This window comes from Charadrius vociferus, unplaced genomic scaffold, assembly GCF_000708025.1.
Source record: "Charadrius vociferus isolate BGI_N301 unplaced genomic scaffold, ASM70802v2 scaffold650, whole genome shotgun sequence".
Lineage (NCBI taxonomy): Eukaryota > Metazoa > Chordata > Aves > Charadriiformes > Charadriidae > Charadrius > Charadrius vociferus.
The window spans coordinates 1,039,990-1,052,807 of NW_009646736.1; the positions used below are offsets into that span (position 1 = coordinate 1,039,990).

The following is a 12,818-nucleotide window of genomic DNA, read 5'->3' on the forward strand; positions in this document are numbered from 1 at the left end:
AAATTCTGGTTTATCTGCATTCTCCTTACCATTCCACACCTCGTCTGCTAATACAGGGAGCAGCACTTCCAGATAAGCCTGGAGGCAACAGTTTCGTACTGCTTACTTGCAAAAGAGGATTAGAGCAAAGGAGTTTGTCCAGAACAAAAGAAAACAAATCATTGTGAAACAACTTATAAATTCCAGGAACTGACAGAATAAGAGAGGATCACAGAGGGCATACTTTTGTGCCAGGAGACACAGTTTCTGACTAAAAACTAAGATGTTGGATAAAGTAAAGTGAAGAAAAATCTGTAATTTGAAATAAAAGCTTTGACATGCAAATGTCAGGGCATCTTAAACACTCCAGCTATATATACACTATATATAAATACACACACACACTATATATATAAACTGTATATATATATATGTAGAAAACCCTCTTCATAGTTGATGATGGGAAGGAAATTAAGGAAATAAACCTAAATTTTCATTTGTTTTGTCTGTCTCTATACTACTTTTGTGCTACACAAAGTGAGGAGTAACTTTTTAGAGAACCTTGCTAAACTCATAGAAAGGCTGCTTACAGTGTTGTATGTTCTAATGAACAACCATAAATCTAGAAGTACCTACCAGATGAACTTCTGGAACAGGTTCTGCAGACTTTGTGGAGTTAGAAATTGCCTCTAGTCACAAGGACCTGTAGGCATAGGGCTCCCATTCCCATTGCAGTCCAACCGAGAGAGCTTTCAGCCAAGAAACATAGTCACAGGTTGATGGTGTTCGCTTACGCAGGCCCAGGGAAGCCAAGAGTTCAGACTGTGCGTTATCAGGAACTAGACTGACCGCTATGTAGAAAAGTGCCTCTAACTCACTGTTTTTAAATCTGTGGGCAAACGAGGGAGCTGTGTGACAAGCAAACTGGAAGTGTTTGGATGGGATGGCTGGCAGAATAGAAAATATAACTATTGCACTCAAATTGGAAGTTCGCTATTAGCCTTCTAACTGGTAAAAACAGAAGAGAAGCAATTTTGCTTTGTCCACGTTTTCTTCCTCTCTACTGTTTTTAAAAGAGAGCTTAGGAAATCTTTTTTTCTTCTTTTTACTCCATTATAGAAATTTATAGCAAGCTCCTACCATGTTTTTCCATGAAAGCAGAGTACGTGTAGGCCTAGGAAAACAATCAAAAGCGGAGCCCTGTGCAAACAGCAGAGAATTCAAATTCTCAGAACTCATTTATCTTTTCTTTTTTTAAACAGGAGAATCATGAAAGGGAAGGATCTTCATTAAATATATGACATCTGCTCTTTTTAGTTGTCTTCTACATAGAAGTGATGGTGTGAATGTAGGCATGATTACTGCAGGATATAAACAGGCAGGAATTTACAGACAAAGATAATATCTTTAATGAGACTGACGCTATACTCTAAAAACCAGACCAGCTTTCAGAATATGCAGGTTGAAGCTTTGATCCTCAAAGCAAAATACAACTTGAAACTAGTGATACAAGTTTAACTCACGCAAGTTAATCAATTACATCATCAAAGTCGTTTGTAGCTGCAACTATGGAAGGGGAAGAATATTAAAAAGAAGAAACTCAGTATGTCATTAATTCCTCTTAGAGAGAGGAAAGGTGAATTTGTCAGAGAACAGCAGAATTGCTGGTGTTTTGGGAATGTGAAAAATTTTAATAGGGCACAGAATCAATATATTTATGGACTATAAAATTTCTGTGTAGCGGAATCAAGTTTAAACAGTTCTTAATCTGAATTTAACTTTGAAAATTGGCATTTGTATTTCAGTGAAGAATTTCTATGCCTGAAAGTCTCTCTTTTTTTGGATTTGAACCAGTTGGTCTCATAAAAGACATCACTTGTCCCTCTGGGTTCCTTAATTATAGCAAGACCACAAAAACATATAGGTTCAGTAAGGAAACTCACAAAAAAAAAGAAGAGTACTTTTATATTTCTATAATAAATTCCAAATCCAGAATGTAAATGAAACTTTAAAGCCTTAATTAAAAATCAAAGAAATAGAGGGCATGTTCTAATGTTCTTTTCCCAAATCAAAAAGTTCCCTGATCCAAAAGGCTAGTGTTTCAAAATGATTAGGAGCATTTCCTTATACCCAATGAGATGAAAACATTTAGAAGATGTGTGTTTAGGAGCTCTTTCTGGAGAGAGAAAATTTTCGGGCGGGGGGAAAGAAATAATTAAAATCACTCATTTCAGCTTTCAATGCAGAAGACACAACATCCTAGAAGAGCTTTCTATCACTGCTGTCCATTTATCACCCATTGTTTGACAACTAAAAACCTTTGTTCCCACTTCCGCAGGGAACACAAATACCAAGTAATGCCAGAAGCCAGGCTCTCCAGATCTCTACTTTCCAGCTCAGATTCAGGAGGAAGCTGGAGGTCATGGATCTCAGGCAGAAGGAAGTTTCTGAATTACAACTACAGATTTATTTATTTTATTTTGATGTCAGAACAATCATTGATAGTAAAGTTCTGTATAACATCCCTAAGCGGGGGAGAGTTAAAGATGTGAGGGGAACTAAAGCGCGCAGTTTTAAACCTCACCAATAAGCAGCAGCTCTGTTATTGAAATTCCTATTTATTCCAATCTTCTGAAATACTCAAAGCACTTTGATCTAAAACAAATTCTTACTTGAAATACTGCTGATCCTTCTGAGAAGACAAATTAAACTAAGCTCTCTGAAAGTTAAAGCACCTGCAGTGGTTTCCCAGCGTGAGGTCCCAGAAGAAGAGCCAAGAGAAGTTGCATATAACAGGAAAACAAATGCACGAAAGGCACGTTAGTTGCAAACTGTAAACTAGCAGTGGTCTTCCGTGTATTTGTGCATATATGCAGAATGAGACCATTTGGGGGCACTGGACTTAATATCTGGACAGTTATTAAATTAAAACCAAATGAGGTCAGTTCAACAGAAAGCCACTAACATGTCATGTATCTCAGCATGCTTTCGAGTAGGCTCCTGGGGTCACAAACAGTTAGGTTCAAGAGTAAAGATGCTCTCCCCAGCATGGATGGTGAGGAAAGGAATGAAATCACAAGGTAGAAAAATCAAAATAAACAAAAAGAAACACTTGCCTTCAGACATTGCATGGCACACACTGCTACTGGAAAATACCAAACGTTTTACAAGAAATTCTATTTTCATGAAGCTTGGCTTGGGAAACAGTCTGATTCCCAAATACCAGCAAGGTAAAAAATGCAGTAAAATTAAAAACAATGAATAAATGAATTGGATGTTTTTATTTGTATCATGAAAACTTAGGGACAAAGAAAAACTGGAAAAATTAGGAAGCCATGTTTCAGGCCTTACACCAATCTTTATGACAGACTAGGAGGCAACTGGTGAATTAAACTGCATCTACCTACAGAAGAGATCCAACTCTTCTACCTAAAGGGTAACGTACTGGCTGTTATCTGAGTTCCTGCGTTAGACCCATGGAAACTACACTGGGTTATGGGGAACATTTGTTTCTTGCAGACAAAGCCACTGTCATGGTTTAACCCGAGCCAGCAACTAGGACCACGCAACCACTCACTCACGTCTCCCCTTCCCCCCAGAAGGGTAGAGGAAGAGGGAGACAGGAGGGAAAAAGAAAATAAAACCCAACCTCGTGGGTTGAGGTAAAGAAAGTTTAATAGAACAATAATAGAAAAGGAAAATAACAACAACGGTAAAAGAATATACAAAATAAAGCAATACAACACAAGTCGCTCTCACCACCTGGTGACTGGTTGCCTAGCTCATCCCTATTGTAATTGTGGATCTCTCCCCCCTGGCCAACCCCATTTATATATTGAGCATAACATCCATGGTATGGAATATTCCATTGGCCAGCTTATTTTGTCTATGCTCCCTCTCAGCTTCCACGGGAAGCTGAAAAAAAATTATTGACTAATATAAACATCACCTGGCAATAACTAAAACAATATGCATTATCAAGATTCCTTTCATACCAAATCTGAAACACAGCAGACACTAGAAAGAAAATTAACTGTACCCCAGCTGAAACCAGTACAGCCATTTACGCTATGGTGCAAGTTTTCTGAAAGAGCCAAGTATGATGTTGTCCATAGTTCAGTACTGTTACCCATGAGTTAGCCAAGACTAGCAATGAGCCTGCTCCTAAGTAACAACTGTCATGGAAAGACAAGTCCATGTTCTGCTGTGCCAGCCACAAATAAACCAAGTTTGTAGCTATTTAGTAACAGTGACTACACAACTGGAGATGTTCTCCACAATGTGTAGCTGCATTACAGCAGCACCGCAGAAGTACTTAGAGCATTAGATACGAAACAACAGTCCTACAAAGGAATTAGAACCTATAGAGACACTAGCTATAGATGGAAGAAAGATGACTGCTGTTTTGGATGTACACAAGGAAATGATGGGGGGGAAACACAACACAAAACAAATCAGCAAATCATCAAGGTGATAGAGTTTCTGGCTGAACTCGGATTTTAAACTTAGGTTGTCTGGAGGCCAATTGAATACTGAAAACATCCTTTCCTTTTTTAGAGGGCTTTATCCAATGGAGGTTTATTTATGCAGTTAGCTGGTAGGACTTGGGAACCATTTCAGTAGCAGCAGCACCTGATGCCAGGCTATGTTTACCCAGCTAGCTTAATTTGTGCAGGAGTTTGGTTTTGGTTTCTTCCATATCTAAACAAGCCCTGATATAATACTCAACTCAGAAGGATCCACATCCTAGTAATTCCTACGCATGACATGCAGTTAAAATTTATCTATAAATAAGGTAAAACTCGAGTCCCCAAAATAATGCCATAGGCACCTTACTGTGCTTGAGAACTAGCTTCCAAATTTGTAGTTTGAAATCCTGGCCCTGTGACTTAGACCTCTTCACATTTTGCTACACAAGAAGTAATGCACTTGCCAAACTGATTTTCTTAGTGAAAAGAAAAATGGCTGAAGCATTTTGCCATTAAAAACATGCATAAGTTTCCCAGGTACATGTGCAGCAGTTACTTGTGTCTCTGCTAATAAAAGTTTTAAGTTAATATAAACATTTGGTTCATTAAAAGACTTCATTTTCAAGTGGAGCTTGCAATTTGAATAACCTTATTTAATCCTTTTTCTTTTTAAAAATTAAATAAATATGGAGGAAACTGATCCAGGCACCACTGAACAGACGCCGACCTTGACTAAGTGCCTCTATAATGATGGCTTATGACTAGTATTTGAAACTGTCAGTAGATTTCATTGTACATGAGGACTGCCAGAAACATCAGCTCATTTTTGTGTTTTGTTTGCTTTTCCTTAGAAGTCTGAAGACACCTGCCTTTTGTGCTGCACCTTTCAAAAGCCAGAGAAACAATATATTAAAATCCAAGAACACAGCTGTCTCAACTGTAAGTACCCCCTAATATGTTAAAGTTATTAAAAACATAAGCTCTACTTTTACATTTACCGTCACCTGGAGAGATTAGAGGTGATATAACTTACCCATTTTCACAGCTACACAAATTAAACTACAAGTATCTGATCCCGACACCTATTTTAAAGAGGATTTGCAAAGATGTCTCCAAAGGGAAATGCTGACCCTTTTAAGCTCAGCCATTTATTAATCGCTCCAGACAGGCTGACACTGCTGTCTCACTCCTGCTTGGCCCAGGAAACTACTCCATACTGAACTCTGTTCTGCCAGTTACTATTTGGCTGGTTTGGGTACCCCCACATATTACTACAGTCATAGCAATAATGACAGAGCAGCTGTGCTCTTTGCCTAGAAGTTAATTCCTTAAGTCCCATCAGGACAGTATGTGGAACAGGGTGCTACTTTATACGACAGCAGAGCCCAGAGTCCTTCAGAGGCTTTTGAAGCACACGCAGTCTGTGGTAGAGCTTTGGGATGTTAAGGCTATGCAACAAGAGTTTCATGGGGAAGAAGATGCTATTGCTTAAACATCAACACTAAACACCTGTTGGCAGGTGGAAGCATGAACAACTTTTCTTTTTTTCTTCCCCTTTGAATTTACTTGTACTCTTTAGTGGAGCTAAAAAGAGAAAAGGTGGTAAACCCTTAGGGAAAGGCTGTTCTCTAGAGCTCTGCGTCCTTTGTTCTCTGCCCCCACCATAGTCCATTCAAACTTGCTTTCATATACCTTCAGCAGGGTGTTCTGCTTTGTAGCAGATACTCCAAAACTTTTTTATGTTAGACACTGCTTGCAGAACGCACTGCAGTTCTGCAAGTTCTGCAGCTCTGAAGGAACAGTTGCAATCCCATTAAAAGAAAAGGTGGGGGAAGGGGGGCAAGGGCATTCAGGCTTATGTCTGTTGTATATTTCTCATGGCTCTATGTCTATAGAGAACATTTCCCAAGGAGGAAGGAGGCTTTTTGGTGTCTTTTTCAATCAAGCAAACAAAGGATTTCCACTTCATGATCACCAGACATTCTTTTGTGAGATAAACAGGAATGAATAAAGGTCCTACATTCCTTTAAGTATACAGAATAAAAAGCACTGAGAGATTTTAAAGGTTTATAAACTAAAAAGCTTTTGAAAATCACCATCGAGGAGCCAAAAAGTCTAGCTTCCCCTTTGAATATCACTCTCAGCCTCAACTAGACGCATTTTTTGTTCAACTTTCTCACAACATTTACCTAACTACACTTGCCAGCATGTTTTGCCAAATTAGAAAAACTGCTGCAGAAACCATCTGCTTGACATTGCTTACATATAATAAAGTATCGCTCAATACAATGTATTGGAAATGTTTGGAGATCTTTACATGGGAACCAAAAGCAGCAGTGCTGACTCAGGCAGATCTCCCGCTGATGTCAGTGGGAATTGTACCTGAATGAGTACTGCTGGATCTGATACAAAGCTTGCTGCGTCGTGATTGCCGCTGACTGACGTGAGAACATATGGTTACAGTTTAACAATACCAACCGTAATGGAGATGAGAAGAAAATTTTATAGCATTTCTGGCTTGCTGTTCTTTTATAACTATGAGAAACACTCAAATGATTCACACATATCTGCTTCTGTAACAGTTTTTCCCAGCTTCAAGTGAACACTGAGAAACTTGCAAAGTTAGATCCTACCTCAACAGGAACAGTTTGAGTCAATCTGTTGAGATAAAAACTTGAGCACCAGAAGATTACACGTGAAATCTAGAATAAGACTTCACAATTTCTCTACAGATTGTATTACATTACCCTGGACAAGAATGCAGACGTTTCACTACATTTCCCTTAGTCCAATCTGATACAGAAATACAGCCTTCATGGCACTGGCATTATCAGCCTAGTAGTAGGGACACAAGTGCAAGAGCTGCTATACCGAAAGACAATGGCTTCTCAAATTTGACCCCAAATGGACAGCTTTAGTAAGTCTAAAAGCTAAGACCGTCCCTGAGGTTATAGCACTTGCAAATTGTGATAACAGCAGCAGCACCTCCAGGGGGACAAATCAAGCCCCCTCCCTCACAAGGGCTGCAGAAGGATGAAGAGCAGCAATGCTGAGAAAATAACAAAGAGAAGATACGATGCATGTATCCACAAGTCTTAACCACAGGTTTAATAGAAGCGGTTCTGAACCTTCACTATTTCCTAGGAAGGGGCCATATTAGAGATTCAAATCCCAAAGAGTAGGTGAAACACTTCCGATTGCAACCCACTAATTAGCACACACCCATCACAAAGTTTGCAATTTGGTTGCAACTTCCAGGCATGTGCCCTTTTCCTTTAAATACTACAATAAAGACTCAAGTGTTTTGCTTTAAAGAGCTTCTGTTAGCCGTAGTTTACCAGCCATGGGAATGTTTCCAGATCATGCCTAGAAAAGCTCTACTCCTTTTGCTCAGACAGAGGGACACAAAAGCTGAAAACTATCACAACTATTGTCTATGTTTCCTCGTGTGATGAAAGCCAAAAGCGGCTAGAATTTATAAATACAGATGCAAGAGAGATCTTACTGCAAATCATGTAGTAGTACAGCTTTGTAGTAAGCAGGCATCCTCTCTGTTAGATATGCCTGGGAGTGGACTTCTGGGTAGGTATCTTGCTGCCTTTAGGCTTCCAGGATGGAGAGACTGAGAAGTTCCAACTGCATTGGTTGAAGAATGATCATAACTTAGTGTTTGACCTCTGTTTTGGGCAAAAGCCAATGCATCACCACCTTATAAATTATTGCTCAATTCACTCCTGAAGCATACAGTAAACAATGTTTGCAATTCCAGTAAAGTGAGCCGTGAGAATCGATGTAAGGAACACACCCCCAGGCTGGAGTTCAGCAACAGAGAGGAGACCTTTTTTGGTACATTTTGTGAGGAGGTACTCGGACTATTTGCTCAGCTACAATGCTTGACTCCTTAGCAATACAGATGGGCACTCTGGTTTCCCCATTAGCCCTCTTGGAAGAGAATCTTTTTGCAGAGGGATGGTTAGCAGGAACACTGAAGTATTATTAATATTCTCCATGGTACATCCTCCTTACAAGACTTCTGTGGACCAAGAAAATTATATCAAAAAGGCCTTGATCCCTGAAAACAGGGCCCTAATCCCACATGAAGGGTTGTATCTACCATCCACAGAATCACAACATGCAATTAGGGAACAGTAAAAGAATAAAACTATCATTCCTGTAAAACTATCACTCCTGGAAGACACCTAAATGTTAGAAAGTTAAAATAAGGATGTTTGGTTCAGAGGAATCATCACAGAAGGGGCACCAACTGAAATTCCAATCCAACTGTAAAATAATTAGGTTAATTAACATACAGAGGCACCATTAATTTGTCTCATATCCGTTCCCACTTTACTGTCACATTAAAAAGCTGTCAGCCTGGGTCAAGTTAAAGAAAGAGAAGACAACACTTCAGAGTTGTGTCACAGCAGTTATTCAAAGGAACATGACACCTAGTTACACACAGTAAAACGCTGATTTTAGGAAATGCTTACCTAACATGGACTTCAGTGGTGGAAAAATAAGGTCTACCAGGTTTACTGTGCCACTCCTGAACAGCTTGCTTATAAAAGATCACTTGACAGAGCTATATTTTTCCTTTTGGGTGAGTTACTATACCTTTATATCTCCTCCTTCTTGCATACCTATTGAGAAAAAAGGTTTAAATTAAACAAAGCAAGCGGGAAAAGTAAGAAATACAGATCACAGCTCTAATTTCTTCCCTTTTGCAAGACTAAGGTAAGGAATACAGTACGTACCTCTTGCCTTAAATGAAAGCAATTCCAAAAGTAAGTCGATGCTGAGGAAGCATGAACTTACACAGTTAAACCCAGAGAAGCAAATCCTTGTTATTTTATTTTTGACATCCCTATTTTACCTCACCCTTGTTGCTTCCACTCTTGCTCGTGTTGTTGTATCTCGTTTATGTCATGTTTCTCTTTTCTGACCGAAACTGTAATTTTATTCCTTGGGGTGACTGAGAGAAGGGCAACCATCTACGGTTCAGTGGTTTTGCCTGTATCATCACTGCACAGCAGTCAAACTTCAACCTACCTCAAAAGCACGGAGTCTCAAAGTGCAGTTTCACACAAAACTGAAGTTTTGTTTAGAGGAGTCCGGCCAAAATTCTGTTAAAAGCAAGAGCACAGCTATATTCAGAGTGAATGGGATAACTTGGGAGCAGGACATGACATTGCCTGTGATGTCTCTCACACATGAACCCAGAGCAGCAATTCCCAAGAAGTGCTGAACAGGAACATTTGCAAAGCTGCAGGAGGAACTGAACTTCAGCTCCGTACACAGTGCTATTTTACTTAACACTTCATCCAAGGAGACACGAGTTTTATTTTGGACAGTAGACTTTATTAGAAATTTTCTCCTCATTCATCAGTAAATTCACATTAAAATATGCTGAAGGCAGCTCAGTCTAAACATTTGACATCCTGCCATAACAACAACTTCCAGTTTAAAAACTAGATAACTGAACAGGCAGATAACTTGAAACATGTAAGAAATGCAAATAGAAAGCAGCATCTTAAAAAATGGGACGAGCCTGAAAAATTAATACATTTCAGGTGGAGTTGGAGGAAAAACAAAATCAGTCACCCCAAGATGGGAAACAGTTAAATGAGAACTCCACAGACTCTAAACAGATAAATAAACATTATAACCACACATACATTAAAAAGAGAACCAAGTACTTAGAGTTCATACCACATAAAAATTATAAATTTGTTCAAATAAAAAAGTGACAAGCTTTCTAAAATACAAATATTCTAAATTCTTGGGATAGTGAATATTTTTTTTATAAACTGCAGAACTTTGGAGGGACTAGATTTGGTCTTGAAAACAATGGACTGCATCTTACTGTTAACATGTCCAGAAATTGATCTTTCTGACACATACACCAGTTTTTTTTTACTCCCATGTTTTTAAGTCATGTACTCTTCGTCTAGACAATAACCTTCTTTTTTAAATGTTAGAACTTTTAGAGATTATAGGCCTGATTATGTTGAGTGCTGAACACTCAAAGCTCTCAACGATTCTGGATACCAAAGGCAAGTTTTAAATATTTTTCAAAAGTTACTGTCAAGATTTTTCCTGCACTAATTTATTTTTATCTATTGGGGTGAGGTGTAGAAGAGAGAAAAAGAAATTTAAAAAAAAAAAAAAATCACATTATTGAAGAATGCTCTGACCTGCATGACTGGATCTTGCAGTTCAGATTTTCTATTGGCATTTACTAGAGGCAACAAAGATAAACCAATGTAGGAGAGATGAGAATAATGGCCTTCAGGACTGTAAACACAACAGGCAACAAATACACAAATCTCGATCAAATCAATGTTTTCACATTCTTTAGTAGTCCCCCACAGTGATCTGCTTTCACCGGTTCAGAAAAAAAATATATATTAAAAATTAAATAACGCTTAAGTGTCCATCACGAAGATTTATATTTTGCTGTAAACAATTTTCTGCCATTTGCATTGATGTAGTCCAATGTGAGGCCAGAGGGTTCTAGATGTCTTATTGGTACTGTAAATAATTTTTCAGAGACAGAGGCAAAGGTAGAATTTCTATGTCATGCAGGCGGTCTCTGCCAAGAGCAAAACGAATTGATCTTCGGCACAAGTCCATTAAAGGCAGGGGTTCCGCTGAAAAAATAGAAGAAAATAAAGAGTTAATTTTTCACCATCTCCATTTACAGACGATGTTTTATTTATTAACATAGATTCTGTATTGTATTTAACAGTCATAAAGACTGCAATGGTATTGTGAAGAAACTGACAACCATGACGCAATTAAGATAATCAAGAGAAGCAAAGACAGATTCTACATATTTCACCCATAATATAAGTGACTTTAAAGTTTCAGGCTGAGCTTCCTTATCTGTAAAGTTTAATATAATGACCCAAAAGCACTCTTCAGGTTTACTGAGTTGCAGCATAAGGAGTTATTACTTCTAACGAGATTTCTAACACAACGAAGAGCTTGTACACTGTTTATAACGCAACATTTGTCATGTCATGTTAACATGAATTAAACTGGCAACTTCTGACCTTTACATACCAGTTCCTTCTGCATCTTAGGAACTGGAGATGGTACTTAAGGGTAACCAAACGTAAACACTGCTTTTCCTGCAGCACTCTGTTAGCCTTTCTTTTTTTTTTTGCTTCCAATGAACTACCTAGAAACAAAACACCCTCAAAAATCGAGAGGGAATTTGACCTTTTCCTCCATGAATGAATTAGGGGAGGAGGGTTCAGCTGACTAGAAGGCCGGGTGTGGGTTCTCATACATATATACACAAACACCCCCAAAATATGCAAACAACATCCGTAGATGCCCTTAGTTTAATTTAACAGAAATGACTTCAGGAATTGTCAGAAATGCCTGGGTGATAGCGCTTAAGATTAGAGACCCAAACAGTGATCTGCAGCATCTCAAACCATCTCACCTCTATAACCCATCCTGGCCTGTAAGACTCACACAAAATTGCGGGAACATCATAGAATTTCCATCTAATAGTAGCACAAATGACCTCTGTGACTGCAGATTTTGCAATGGAAATCTTTTTGCAGTAGGAACTGGAATAAAGCTGTAAAGTCTTTAACCAGTTACAGCTATCTTCAAGAACAACTTTAACCAGATGGATTTGGTTGCGTTGGTTTAAAAGGGTAAGAGCTTAAGAGACTACAGGAAACTCTTCCTCTTTACGAGATAAAACAGTAGTAGCCTTTAAAACCTTACTAGTACTTTCAAATGGAGAAAAAAAAAAAAGTGTCATGTGCCTATATTATAGCGATAACCTTTTATAAACTTGACAGATTACTTACAAGTGTTCAACATTGTACCGCACTTAGTGGTTTTATCAAGAGTTCTTTTATGTGCCACATGTAGATTTACACAAACTATGTTAAACTACCAATCCTTCAGCTGATATTATTTTAAAGCCTACTTGAAAAAAACACATTACAAAGCACAAAATATCTGACTCAAGGATTGGTTTTATATGCTATAATTGTCTGCTCTGGTGACGCACCACTGACTTAATGGATTTTCCATCATTTATCCCAGCATCACATTTGATTTGTATAGTCCACAGTTTCCCAAAAGTGGCCAGGGAAAAAGCTTAGAAAGCATTCTGTTGTATGCTGAAAGACTAAAAAGCTTATTTAACTTTATAACCACTTCAGTAACTTGGATATGGAGTCTCCTTCTCCTTAAAAATCCACTTAATCTGTAGTTTTGGCTATTAAAAGATTAAAAAAACAAGAGCCCTCATATTCCAATAATAAAGTAACATTTTCTATACATCAGTGATGTTAGTTTTTCTTTTTATGTACCAGAATCATGAATGTTAAAACTTATGGG

General features: G+C 38.3%; 1 protein-coding gene across 1 annotated transcript in view; it reads right to left on the reverse strand.

Annotated features, from left to right (window-relative positions):
• Positions 1-10,970: 10,970 nt before the first annotated feature.
• Positions 10,971-12,818, reverse strand: part of SPSB4 (splA/ryanodine receptor domain and SOCS box containing 4) — a 66,670-nt gene continuing 64,822 nt past the window's right edge. Inside the window, exon 2 of the mRNA XM_009889632.1 lies at positions 10,971-11,098. Coding sequence (XP_009887934.1) covers positions 10,971-11,098 — 128 coding nt within the window. The remainder of the gene's footprint in view (positions 11,099-12,818) is intronic.